Source organism: Fonticula alba (genome assembly GCF_000388065.1).
Source record: "Fonticula alba strain ATCC 38817 unplaced genomic scaffold supercont2.7, whole genome shotgun sequence".
Taxonomy (NCBI): Eukaryota; order Rotosphaerida; family Fonticulaceae; genus Fonticula; species Fonticula alba.
Window position 1 is genome coordinate 2,080,386 of NW_009242977.1, and position 12,036 is coordinate 2,092,421.

The 12,036-nt window shown below is 63.7% G+C and overlaps 2 protein-coding genes across 2 annotated transcripts; one reads left to right on the forward strand and one right to left on the reverse strand.

The window, feature by feature from the left end:
• Positions 1 to 1,432: 1,432 nt before the first annotated feature.
• On the forward strand, positions 1,433 to 7,745 carry H696_04655 (hypothetical protein; the record flags this gene model as incomplete). The annotated part of the gene is made up of 12 exons (XM_009498534.1): positions 1,433 to 1,493; positions 1,637 to 1,731; positions 1,851 to 1,994; positions 2,100 to 2,429; positions 2,616 to 2,837; positions 2,955 to 3,152; positions 3,306 to 3,857; positions 4,041 to 4,416; positions 4,575 to 4,782; positions 4,937 to 5,150; positions 5,308 to 6,436; positions 6,636 to 7,745. 12 exons carry the CDS (start codon positions 1,433 to 1,435, stop codon positions 7,373 to 7,375), a joined length of 4,269 nt encoding a protein of 1,422 aa, XP_009496809.1. The 3' UTR covers positions 7,376 to 7,745.
• Positions 7,746 to 9,208: 1,463 nt separating this feature from the next.
• H696_04656 (hypothetical protein) lies at positions 9,209 to 11,532 on the reverse strand (the record flags this gene model as incomplete). Its single annotated transcript, XM_009498535.1, has 2 exons — positions 9,209 to 10,385; positions 10,574 to 11,532. 2 exons carry the CDS (start codon positions 11,530 to 11,532, stop codon positions 9,209 to 9,211), a joined length of 2,136 nt encoding a protein of 711 aa, XP_009496810.1.
• Between the last annotated feature and the right edge of the window lie 504 nt (positions 11,533 to 12,036).

Consider the following 12,036-nt stretch of genomic DNA (forward strand, 5'->3'; position numbering starts at 1 on the left):
GAGGCATTTGCGCGGCGCAGGGGGGGAGGGGGGGGGGTGCGCAAAGAGATCTCAGCCGAGCATGCCCCGGCGTCTGTGTCGGCGCTTTGACCGTCCGCAGGGTGGACTATACCGAGGGCACAGGCATGTGGGAAGCTGGGTTCTGGAACAACCCGATGGTTGTCCTTGTCGGAGAGGGCGGGAAAACCCAGCTCCCTAGGCAAAACTATGCCTCCTGCCCCCTCGCCCACACCGCTGACGGCGAGGTATTTCCAGAGATGAAAAAAAAAGAAGCCCCGCACACCTGCGCAAGAAGAGGGCAATCATTGGCCGGACCCGTCTGCGAGGGACGTCCATGCGCCGCGCGCACCGAAGCGCGCAAACGAATGTTGGCCGCAAAAAACGGAGGATGGAGCGGGATGCCGAGGGATGAGGAGAGAGAGAGAGAGAGAGAGAGGCCAGCAGTGAGGGAGTGAGGTCTTCCAGCGTCTGTTCATCACCGGTCTGCACGAAGTCCCGGCGCGAGGAAACCACCGGAGGACTCGCCAAAAATGGTTCTACACCTGCACGGTTGTCGACCGCCCTCTGGGGCCGCCCCACGGGGAGGGCAGAAGGATCCGCCCGGGTTTACCCCACAATCACAGACACGCATGCACACGCCCTCTGTTCCCATATTCACGTGGTGGGATATAACACCATTCCGCACCTCACGGGGCTTACTCACGAATGAGACATGATCCTATTATCCGTAAGAGCTCCCCGTATTTCAGCTCCATGCGGCGGGCGACGGCCGTGTGCCCGCATGCGCCACGCTTGCACCTGAAGCACATACGGACGCACACGGGCGGGGGGGGGGACGGTGGGGGGGGGGGGCTGCACGGGCGGCCCCCCGCCGCCGGGGGGGGGAGGGGGGCGGACTGCCTGCTTGGGGTCATCCCCGGCATCCGCCGTCCCCGCATCCCCGGAGAACGCATGAGGACCTGGAGCCCTCCGGGCCTGGGGATGGCTTGAGGATGGGTTGGATGCCCCCCCCCTCGACCCCGCCCGGCCCCGCCCGGCCCCGCCCGGCCCCGCCCGGCCCAATCCGACTCTCACTCGGCGTCTCCCGTGTGCGTGGAGACCGGGGCCGGCTGGAGGCAAGCCCCGCGCGTCCATGCTGAGGGGGAGAAGAAGACAGACCACCACGATGCACCCCGGCCGCCCAGAGGTCCTTTCATCCAGCAGAGCCCCCTCGCCCTCCCCCTCCATCCCTTCCCTCTTCCTCCTCCTGCACGCACCTACACACACGGACACACACGGACACACACACACACACGCACACACGCACACGCACACGCACACATACACACGCGCGCGCACCCGCCACGCCACGCTCCTCCCTCTCCAGCCCGCCCCGGATCTGCGCCCCCGGCTCTGCTTGCCTCTCTCCTCTTGGCCTTCCTCTTGGCGTGCCATGTCGAAGAAATCCCCCCCCACTAAGTCGCTTGTCGCCTCCGCCAGCGCCTCTTCGGCCGGTACATGACCCATCTCCTGTCTCTCTCTCTCCCCCCCCAATCTCTCATGCTCGTCTTCTCCCTTTCCCTCAAACACAGACATATCCACCAGAGCCCCTTCTGACTCCTGATTTGCCCCTCCCCCCCCCTCCCCCTCTCGATAGTGGAGCAGGACTTCCCTCGTGGTGGCTCTACTGGCCTGGCGCCGGTCGAGTACCGGGACGCCCGTCGCCAGGCCCAGGCTGACGCCGAGAAGGAGGTGCGCCTCGAGTCCGGTGTCTGGTTGCTGCGCCACTTTCTGAATGCACCATTTACTAATCACCCTCCCTCCCCCCCCCCCCTGCCCTCCTGCCTTCCTCTTGCCTGCCCCGTGTCCAGCTCCTGACCAAGCTCGGCAAGCGCTCGGCCCAGGACGATGAGCTGACCGCTGCGCCGAAGAGCAAGCGCCTCAAGAAGAAGGATCAGGCTGCCGCAGCTCCGACCAATGTGGTCATCCCCCCGATTGTGTCCCTCCGCTTCAAGGTACATCCCCCGTCCTGGGGATTGGCTCGTCCCCCGGTCTTTTCGCCGCTCCCTCCCACGCGACCTCCCTGCTGACTGGCCCTTTTCCCGGGTGCACCACGCTAGTCCCTGCGCACGGGCATGTCTCTGCTTGGTGCGATCAAGGAGATCGGCGAGCTCGAGCTGGCCATCTCCCTGCCGAATGGCCTCACTGGCTACGTGCACATTGCGGAGATCTCGCCCTACGTCACGGCGCAGGTGGAGCACGTCGCCGCCCAGGAGGGTGACGACATCTCCCTCCCCAACCTGGCGGAGATTTTCCGCGTCGGCGACTTCGTCCGCTGCGTTATCACCGAGCTTGGACGCACCGAAACCAACCGCAACCGCATCGATCTTTCGATCAACCCGCAGAAGGTCAACCTCGGCATCACTGCTGATGACCTTGTCTCCAACATGGTACGCCCTCCTCCTCCCTCCGACGTGTGCTGGCCATGCAACATTTGTGTCCCCCTGCATTTGCCTTCACACACACACACACACATGCACTCATGCACACGCCTGTAAGCATGAGCGTGGCTGCGTCTTCACTTGCCCATCCACCTTTCTGACACCCCTGCCCGGTCCCCGTGCGCCGTCCGATAGATGCTCTCGTGCAGCGTCAAGAGCATCGAAGACCACGGCTACCAGCTGGACATCGGTCAGCAGGATGTCCGTGGCTTCCTGCGCAACTCCGATGCCAAGGACTTCATCGAGAAGCGGGGCCGGCCGCTGGCCCTCGGCGAGGTGCTCATTGCCAATGTGCACTCGATTAATGGCGGTGTCGCTCGGGTCACCCTCAACCCGAGTGTCCTCTCGACGGCCGTGGTGCGTGAGCCGTTGCTCTCTTCTGAGCGTCCTCCTGGCTGCCTCTCCCTCCCTCTGTCTGACACACTCACATGCACACACACACACACACACACACACACACACACACACACACAGACCAAGGTCAGTCAGGTGTCTACCTGGGATAGCCTTAAGCCCGGTGTCCGGGTGTCGGCCTTCGTCGACCATGTCATTCCCTCGGGTCTGCGCACCACCGTACTTGGCAGCTTCAAGGGCACCATTGACATCTTCAACCTGGGCATCAGCAATCTCTTCTCGGCCCCGATCGAGTCGCTTTTCAGCCCGGGCACCCGTGTACGTGTGCCTGCAATGCCTGTCTCCTCCCTTCGCGGCTTTGATCTCCCCTCTCCTTCGCGCACGCGCGCGTGCACATGCGCAGGCCTGCCCCTAACACCATCTCCTTTGTCGACCCTGGACGCGGGGTAAAAAAAAAACAACAACACTCAGATTGAAGCTCGTGTGATCTTCGTCAATGTCGTTGACCAGGTCATTGGTCTGTCGCTTCTGGAGCACGTCCTGGCCCTGAAGCCGTGTGCCTTCACCGCGCCGGCCTCTCAGCTGCGCATGGGTGCCTTCTTCGAGCAGGCCACCGTCACCGGCGCTGACGAGCACTCCGGTGTGGCCCTGTCCCTGGGCGATGGCATGCATGGCTTCGCGCACGCCACGCGCCTGGTCAATGACACGGAGAAGATCAAGAACTTCGACCGCTCCTTCGGGATTGGCACTCGTCACCGGTGCCGTGTCCTGTCAGTGGACTACTTCTCCAGCCTGCTGCAGGTGACCCTGCAGCCTTCGGTGCTGGCTATCCCCTACATCTCGTATGCCGACCTCTCCGCCAAAAAAAAAATCCAGGGGCAGGTCCTGTCCCACCAGGACGCCGGGTTCCTGGTGCAGCTGTGTGACGGCATCGTCGGCTACTGCTCCTACAACCACGCCAGCGATGTGCCGCTTTCCTCCTACGCCAAGAAGTTCCCCGAGAAGTCCAAGGCTCGGTTCCTGGTGCGTGCATTGGGCACTTGCTGCCTGCTGACGACTCTTGGTGCACCTGTCCCCATGTGACCCGCCACTCTGACCTGCGATGGATTTGTGTCTTGTCCTTTCTCTTGCTGCACCTTCACACGCACGCACGCACGCACGCATGCACGCACGCGCGCGCCCGCCCACCGGCTGTCATCGACGCAGGTCATGTCTTGCGATCCTGCTCGTAAGCGCCTGGTCCTGAACGCGCGCCGGTCCATGGTCCAGATGAAGGGGGGCAAGTACTTCACCGACATCAATGCCATCAAGGTGGGCGATGTCAGCGTGGGTCTTGTGTCGCACGTCGCCGAGTATGGCCTCTTCGTGCGCTTCCTCAACAATGTTTCCGGCATGGCGCACATCTCGCAGCTGTCCCAGTCGCACGTCAGCGACGTGAGCCAGATGTTCAAGCGCTTCCAGCCGGTCCGTGCCCGGGTGATCGCCATCGACAACGAGCGCGGCCGGCTCAGCCTCAGCCTGATCATGGACGACAATGTGTCGGCTGACGGCAAGGACATGGCCAGCCTCGTTGCCGCTGCCAGTGCGTGTGCCATCCGCGCCCCGCCATGCGAGGAAGAATGCATCTTGCCTTCCCACCTTTTTTTTCCCCCCCTCCCCACAAACTGGCCCCCTTACCGCTCCTCCCCTGTCTGCCGTGCCCGGTCGGCCTCTCTCTCTCTTTCTCTCCTTCCCTTGCAGAGGACAACCCCGCCAGCATCATCGGCAAGACCCTCACCTGCACGGTGAAGAGCGTGGACACCGGCTCGGCCCTCGTGTCGCTCGGACCCTCGACCAATGCCCGGGTCTCCGTCGTGGATGTGGTTGATGGTTTCCCCACTCGGCCTCTGGCTGCCCTCTCGGCCGGTCAGCGCACCAAGTGTCGCATCATTCGCTTCGACCCGGAGCGGTATGTTCTCATTTCCCCCCTCCTGCTCTCCAACGCATCTCTCTCTCTCCCTTGCTGCCTTTGTCCTCCCAAGGAGCCTCCTAACGCCCGAACGATGTTGCCCTGCCGCTATGCCTGGGTGTGTGTGTGTGTGTGTGTCTGCTCGACTACACAGCAACTTCATCGATGTTACTCTTCGCAAGTCCCTCCTCAGCCAGGAGACCCTGTCTCTCAGCGTGCCTGAGGACACTGGCTCCGCGCAGGCTCCCCTGCAGCTGGTTGTTGCCTCGCAGCTGCAGGCCGGCCAGATTGTTGGTGGCTACGTGTCGGCCATCAATCAGGGCGGTATTTTCGTCCAACTGACGTCCGAGATGTTTGGTCGGATCAAGGTGCGTGTCCGATGTTGACTCCCTCTCTTTCTCTCTCTTCCCGATCTCGACCCCAAGCACACCTCAGGCTACTTCTGTGTACGCATAGCCCCCCCCCCCCCCCCCCCTCCCATACTCACTTCCTCCCCGCTTTCCTCTTGGGGCCTGAATTGGGCAGATTTCCGAGATCTCCGACCTCTTTATCAAGGACTGGCAGTCGACCGTCTCTGTCGGCCAGCCGGTCTCGGTCTACGTGATCAGCGTGGATCATGCCAACCTGCGGGCCGAGCTGTCTCTGCGTGAGAGCCGCTTGAACCCGTCGGTCTCCACGGTGACCGTGGGCCAGCGCCTGCGCGGGTCAATCAACCGCATTGTCGACTTCGGCCTGTTTGTCAGCGTGTCCCCGACGCTGCGTGGCCTGTGCCACATCAACCAGGTGCCCCAGTATGCGGTGGGCACAAAGATGACGCCGGAGCAGCTGCATGCCAACTACCAGATCGGCCAGCTGGTGCAGGTGATGGTGATCAGCTACGACGCGGCTACCCGGAAGATCGGCTTCAGCATGCTGCCCGAGCACTTTGAGAACATCAGCGACACTCAGGTGGAGGACTTCGGTGTGCAGGCCCTGGCCGAGTCGATCAAGCAGCATCATACCGACGATCGGGCCCGCCCGCAGCAGGGTGTCTCGGCGGCGGCCGCCCTGCTGGCGGCCCTTTCCGCCTCGGATGACAACTTGTCCACCACCGATGAGGAGGGCACCAGCGACTCCGACATGGTGGAGTCCGACTCCGATGAGGACATGGTTGATGCCCACAGCGGCCCGGCCTCCGACTCGGATGACGACGAGGACATGGACCTCGAGTCCGATGAGGATGATGATGATGATGATGATGAGACTGGCAACACTGGCACCCTGGTGTCGGCCGGCCAGTTCGACTGGTCTGGCTCGCTGGCGCCGGTGGTCCAGTCCGACAGCGATGCCGCCGACTCCGGCCTCGAGTCGGCCGAGGACGACACCGACGAGGAGGATGGCGAGGATGGGGCCTCGGAGGCCTCCTCTCGCCAGAAGGCCAAGCGTGCCAAGCAGCGTGCCAAGCGCGAGCGCGAGCAGGAGATCCTGGCGCGCGAGCGTGAGCTGGCTGCCGAGGTTAGCGGCACCGGTGCCACCCCTCGCACGGCCGACGACTTCGACCGTCTGCTGCTTTCCTCGCCCAACTCCTCCTTCCTCTGGATCAAGTTCATGGCCTTCCACCTTAGCACTGCCCAGATTGACCAGGCCCGTGCGGTGGCTGAGCGTGCCCTTTCCAGTACGTGTCCTCCAATGGGGGGGGAGGCGGGGATTTTTTCGGTCTCTTTCGGGACTTTTCCCTTCATCCTCCCTGCCTTCCCGCGCTGGCCTTTCCTGATGTGCTCGAACTGACGCCCTCATGCTGCCCCCGGTGCCGTACTCCCCTGCCTCCCCTCCTTCTCCTTCTCCGCGCCCCCTGCCGGCAATGCCACGAACAGCCATCGACTTCCGCCAGGAGCAGGAGAAGTACAACATCTGGATCGCCCTGCTGAACCTGGAGTCGCGCTTCGGCACGGAGCAGTCGTTCGCGGCGACCGCGGCCAAGGCGGCCCAATTTGCCGATGCCAAGAAGATCCTCCTGCAGGTGGCGTGCATCCACGAGCAGGCCGGGCGCCTGCAGCAGGCCCTGCTGGCCTTCCAGTGCTTTGTGAAGAAGTACAAGCAGAGCTCCAAGGCCTGGCTCAATTATGGGCAGTTCCTCCTCCGGTTGGCCCTGACCGGGGAGCGCATTCCCGAGATGGAGGAGGGTCTGGATGCGCCGCGTGTTCTCCAGCGCTCGCTGCTCAGCCTCCCTCGGCATAAGCACATCAAGACGATTGCCAAGTTTGCGCAGGCCGAGTTCCGTCTCGGGTCTCCGGAGCGTGGCCGGACCCTGTTCGAGGCTCTGCTTTCCAGCCACCCCAAGCGCCTGGACCTGTGGAGTGTCTATGTGGACATGGAGGTGCGCGCGGCCCACAACCCGGCCGCGCACTACATCGGCTCCGAGGAGGCGGGCACGGCGGAGCGCGTGCGTGCCCTGCTGGCCCGCCTGGCCAGCCTCACCTGGCCGGCCCGGTCGATGCGTTTCATTCTGAAGAAGTGGATGACCTATGAGGCGCGCAACAACCCCGGCGACGAGGCGGCCCTGGACCGCGTGCGCACCCTGGCCCGGGAGTATGTCAGCTCGCTGGGCAACTGAGTGCTGCCGGGAGCCGTGCCGGAAGAGAGACCACAAGGGTGGAGGAGCAGACAACGGGCAAGGAGACAAGCCGGAAGAGGCCACACATGAGACAGGCATCCGACGGGGCCGCGGCCGCGGCCGGGGGGGGGCGAGGGAGAGTGCATCTGGCCCTCTCCCCACCGCCGTGGCCGGCTTTTCCTCTGATCTGCCTTCTTCTTTGCGCCTCGGAGAATGCATTTGCCGGGTGGGGGGGGTTTGCCCTCGCCTGCATGCGGGATGATTCCCCTGGGCACGAAAAGGGCCGTCATACCCTTTCGGTGTCCAGTGCCTTTCCTTCTCTCCTGGACTTGGGCCAGCTTGTCGCTGGGCCCAGTGTAATAGATTTCATATTTTTTTTTCCAAGAGCCGAGCACGTGTCGTGTGACCCTCCGCGGCGGGTCTTTCATGGGCCAGGTAAACATGGGGAGAGGCCGCGTGGGACAATGTGCACTGGGCGCCCATGCGCAAGTGCATGTGGATGTTCGCGTGGCCGGGGTGAGGGTGGGGGGCAGCGAAGCACACCGAAGGCCAGGGGCCTGGGGGCGCGGGCCTGTGTGGGCGCGGGCCCTGGCCTTGAACAACGCCCCAGTGTAGCGAGTGGGTGCGGGCGGGGGTGAGGACGGGGGAACGGCAAAAACGCAATTCTGCCATCTCATTTGCCCGCGTCGGGGGGCGACTTGGCGCAATGACTGGCCCGGAAGCTCTTGGCGCCCGAGTGATAATTGGCCCCAGACCCCCCTGTTGTGAGGAGGCACAGCTCTTGCCCGGAGATGCTCCTGTGGCGTTGTTTTCTTCTTCATCTTCTTTTTGAGAGAAAGCATCTGCCCAAGGCACTCGCCCTTTTTGCATGGGCGGCGCGTGTGCACTGGGCCAGTTTTGAGGCAGATGAACTCTCTGAACGCCGGGAGAACAACTGGATGGCGATGCCCCCACAGGCAGGAGCACAAGCAACATCAATGCCCCCGACTGGACGAACCGGAAGTGGCTGCATTTGGACAGTTGGGCCAGCGAAACCATCAAGTTGAGCACCTGTGCGGGGCAGACCGGGAGGGAGAGCAGAGTAGAGAGCGAGAGAGAGAGAGAGAGAGAGAGAGAGCGAGCGAGAGAGAGAGAGAGAGAGAGAGAGAGAGAGAGAGAGAGAGGGAAATGTGACACACGGCCTTGCCCATATCGACGCCTCGCACACGGGAACATGGTGATGAAGCACAAAACTAAAATATATTACACAACTGGCACATTTGGTCATGGAATCTGCATCACCATGCAGTGAGAAGCTCAAGGACAACAAACGACAGGGATCGTTTCAAGGAGGGGAAGGGGAAGGGGGAACCGGGGGGAGGGAGAGGGAGGGATGGGGAGGGAGAGGGAGATGGAGAGGGAGAGGGAGGGATGGGGAGGGAGGAGGGGAGAACTAGAACAAAAAGGAGGAGGTCCAGGCGCACGCGCGCCGACGGGGATTTAGCCAACGCATGTTGCCCGTATCTGTCTCTTCTCCCGTGCGCCAGCGCGGAGAGGCAGGGCAGGGGAGAAGAGTAAATGAGAGGAGAGCAGCCATGTCCCCCCTCCTGAAGCCCCTCTCTCGGTGGTGGCCATTACCCCGCCTGGGTCTTGATGCTGGCGGGCACAACAGCACACCACAAGCATCCGGTCATAGCCTCGGACTGTGCGACGTCCCAGGGAGAGAGAGAGAGAGAGAGAGGGAGGGAGGGAGGGAGGGAGAGAGAAAGGGAGGGAGGGAGAGCGGGGGTGCTGGAGCCACGGAGAAGGAAACAATGAAAAAGTAACGGCAACTAGCGGGCAGCTTTTCTGACATTAGAACCGGGGGCGTTTCTCCATGGGCTTGGTGGCAGCCGGCAGCACAGAGGGAACCTTGCCCAGCAGGGCGCTGATCGGCGCCCGGCCCTGGATCATGAGCATCATGTCCCGCTCGAAGTTCTTCTTCAGGTTGAGATACCGCATGCCGATGGCGATGTAGGACCCGCGCATGGCAAAGAGGCCACTGCTCTGGCCCAGGGACACCACCTGGGCAATGGGCTTCCCCGGGGAGGCGGCGGTGCCCTTGGTGCCGATGACCAGCGGGGCGCGGCCCTTCTCAATCCGGCAGATGTTCCGCGCGATGGAGACGCCATGTGAGGCCGCGGCAAAGGCCAACTTCTCCACCTTGAGATTGGCCACATCGCCACCGGTGAAGATGTGATCAAAGCCAAACACCTGCAGGGTGGGCCGCGTCCGAATGAAGCCCGTGGTGTCCAGGAGGTTGCTGAAGTGGGCCTTGAGGAAGCGAGTCTGCGGGACTTGACCCGTGGCAAGGTAGAACTTGTCACACTCGATGATGCGCCCGGTGTCGGTCTCCATGCGCCGACCGGTGGTGTCCAGGTTGACCACCCGCTCGCCGAGGATGAGCTCCACCCCGAGGGACTCCAGGTAGGGAGCCACCAAACGGTGGGCCTTCTTGGGAAGACGCCGAAGGAGGAAGGGGCTGCTGCTGACCAGCATAATGTGCTTGGTGGGGAAGCGCTCGGCAAATTCGGCGGCCAGCTCCACGCCCACCGACCCACCACCGATGATGAGCACCGAGCGGGACTGCTCCAGCGACCGGAAATCCGCATTCAGCTTCTTCGTCCGGTAGGAGGTGGTGACATTGTTGCCGCGGATCTGCGAATTGTAGGTGGCCCCGGTGGCAATGACCAAATAGTCATAGGGGATGGACTGGCCATCGGCGCGGACCTGGCGGTGGCACACCTCCGTGGCATACCCGATGACCACCCGGCCGTTGCGCACGTAGGAGGTATGCAAAAACCGATGGTTCTCCACCAGCGAGGGGTTGGCCATGACCGTGGTGATGGATGGGGTCAGCTCGAAGTACTCCTTCGTGTCGACCAGGGTCACATGGAAGCGAGGCATGGCATCCAGCAGCCGGGCACAGAAGGCCCCGAGGATGCCGCCGCCGACAATCACGACCCTCCGGGCATTGGGGGGAACAACTGAGCTGTGTGTGCGAGTGTGCGAGTGTGCGAGTGTGCGAGTGTGCGTGTGTAGAGGGCAAGACAAAAGTTAGGATCAGTTGCAGGAGGGGGCCCGGGGAGGCCCCCGGGGGAGGAGGGGGGGGGGGGGGGGGGGGGGTAAACCCGAGGGAAGAGAGGGCAGGAAGCAGGAGGGGATGGCCCCGTCACGCACAGGGTCGGGGCGATGTTCACGCGCGACAGGGCATGCTTGAACTTGGGCAGGATGTTGGTCTCAATCAGGGAGCGAACTTCGCGCGCGGCCGGGTCGAACAGCGTGATCGGCTGGTTCTTGGGCATGGCCTTGATGATCTCCGGGGTGAGGGCCGTGGCGGCTTCGATGATGCGCTCGCGCGTCCGGTGCTCGATGTTCAGGGCCAGGGGCGACTCGCTGCGAATGTAGTCATTGAGGATCTCCTGGACAAGGCGCCACTCGGGGAAGCGCTTGAGCAGGGCCAACTCCTCCAGGAAGAAGACATTCTCCTCGGCGAACTCGGTGCCGGCGAAAACCCGCAGAGCAGTACGCAGGTCCGACCGGCCGAGGACATCATCCAGCGAGAGGGAGTCCGACCGGGACTCGGCCAGCGACCGGGGAAGGGACCCGGTGTCGGTGATTCCCGCCAGGCCCGGGGCGCCGCCACTGGTGGGCGAGGGCGGCACCGAGGAGAAGTGCGCGGCCGCCCGGCGGTGGGAGCGCTGGCGCGAGGGCTCCGAATCGGACGACGAGTCGAAGCTCAGCTTGCGGTAGGCCCGATCCAAGGCCAGCATGGAGGTGGACTCGGCCCGGAGGGTCGGCTCGCCGCCATTGGGCCGGGTGGCGAAGGTGGGCGACCCGGGCGGGGTGGCCACGGTCGTCGAGCAAAGCCCGCCCTCCGGGTGGTCGGAGTAGGAGGAGGAATCCTCCTCGCCATCGAGGAGCCCACTGTCCCCGGGGTCGGCGCCAATGGCCCAGAGCTCCTCCAGGGCGCCGGTCGTGGCGGCCGACGAGGCGCAGTCCTGAGTGGAGGAGGTGTCTGGGGTGGTCTCGCCAGAGAGTGGCTGAGTGTACTCGCTGTCGGAGTCGGAGTCGGAGGCATTGGCGACGGCGTTGTTGCGCCGGTTGGCCACCCGGTTGCGGATGGTGCCCAGCAGCATGGGGGCACTGAGCATGGGAAGATGGGGGGGGGGAGAGAGAGAGAGAGAGAGGGAGGGAGGGAGGGGGAGCATGTGAGAAGGGAAGAGGGGCAGGGGGAGGGGGGGGGGGGCAAGGGAGGAAGGGGAAAGAGTGGAGGGACGCACCGGTAAACAGTCAGCGACCGAGACTCCGGCTGTGTAGGGGGCGGGAGAGGGAGGGGGGTAGGGGGAAGGGAGGGAAAAGGACGGAGCGTCGGCGCGACTGTCGGGCGCAGAGGCGGGGGATTGGGGGGGGGGGAGAGGACAGGGAAATAGAATGAGAGAAGGGTGCCTCTGCAGCACCAGGCCGAGGTTTGGCGGGGTGCTGCCTTTCAAAGGGGAGGCGAGGCGCTGGAGCGGATTCCTACGATGCAGAGGGGCAGGGAGGGGACGGGTGTATAGGCACCTCCGGGCACGCCCTGGCCTGGAGCCCGTTCGAAGACGCAAGAACAGTACACATGTAGCCAACGGGGCGGCCCCCCCCCC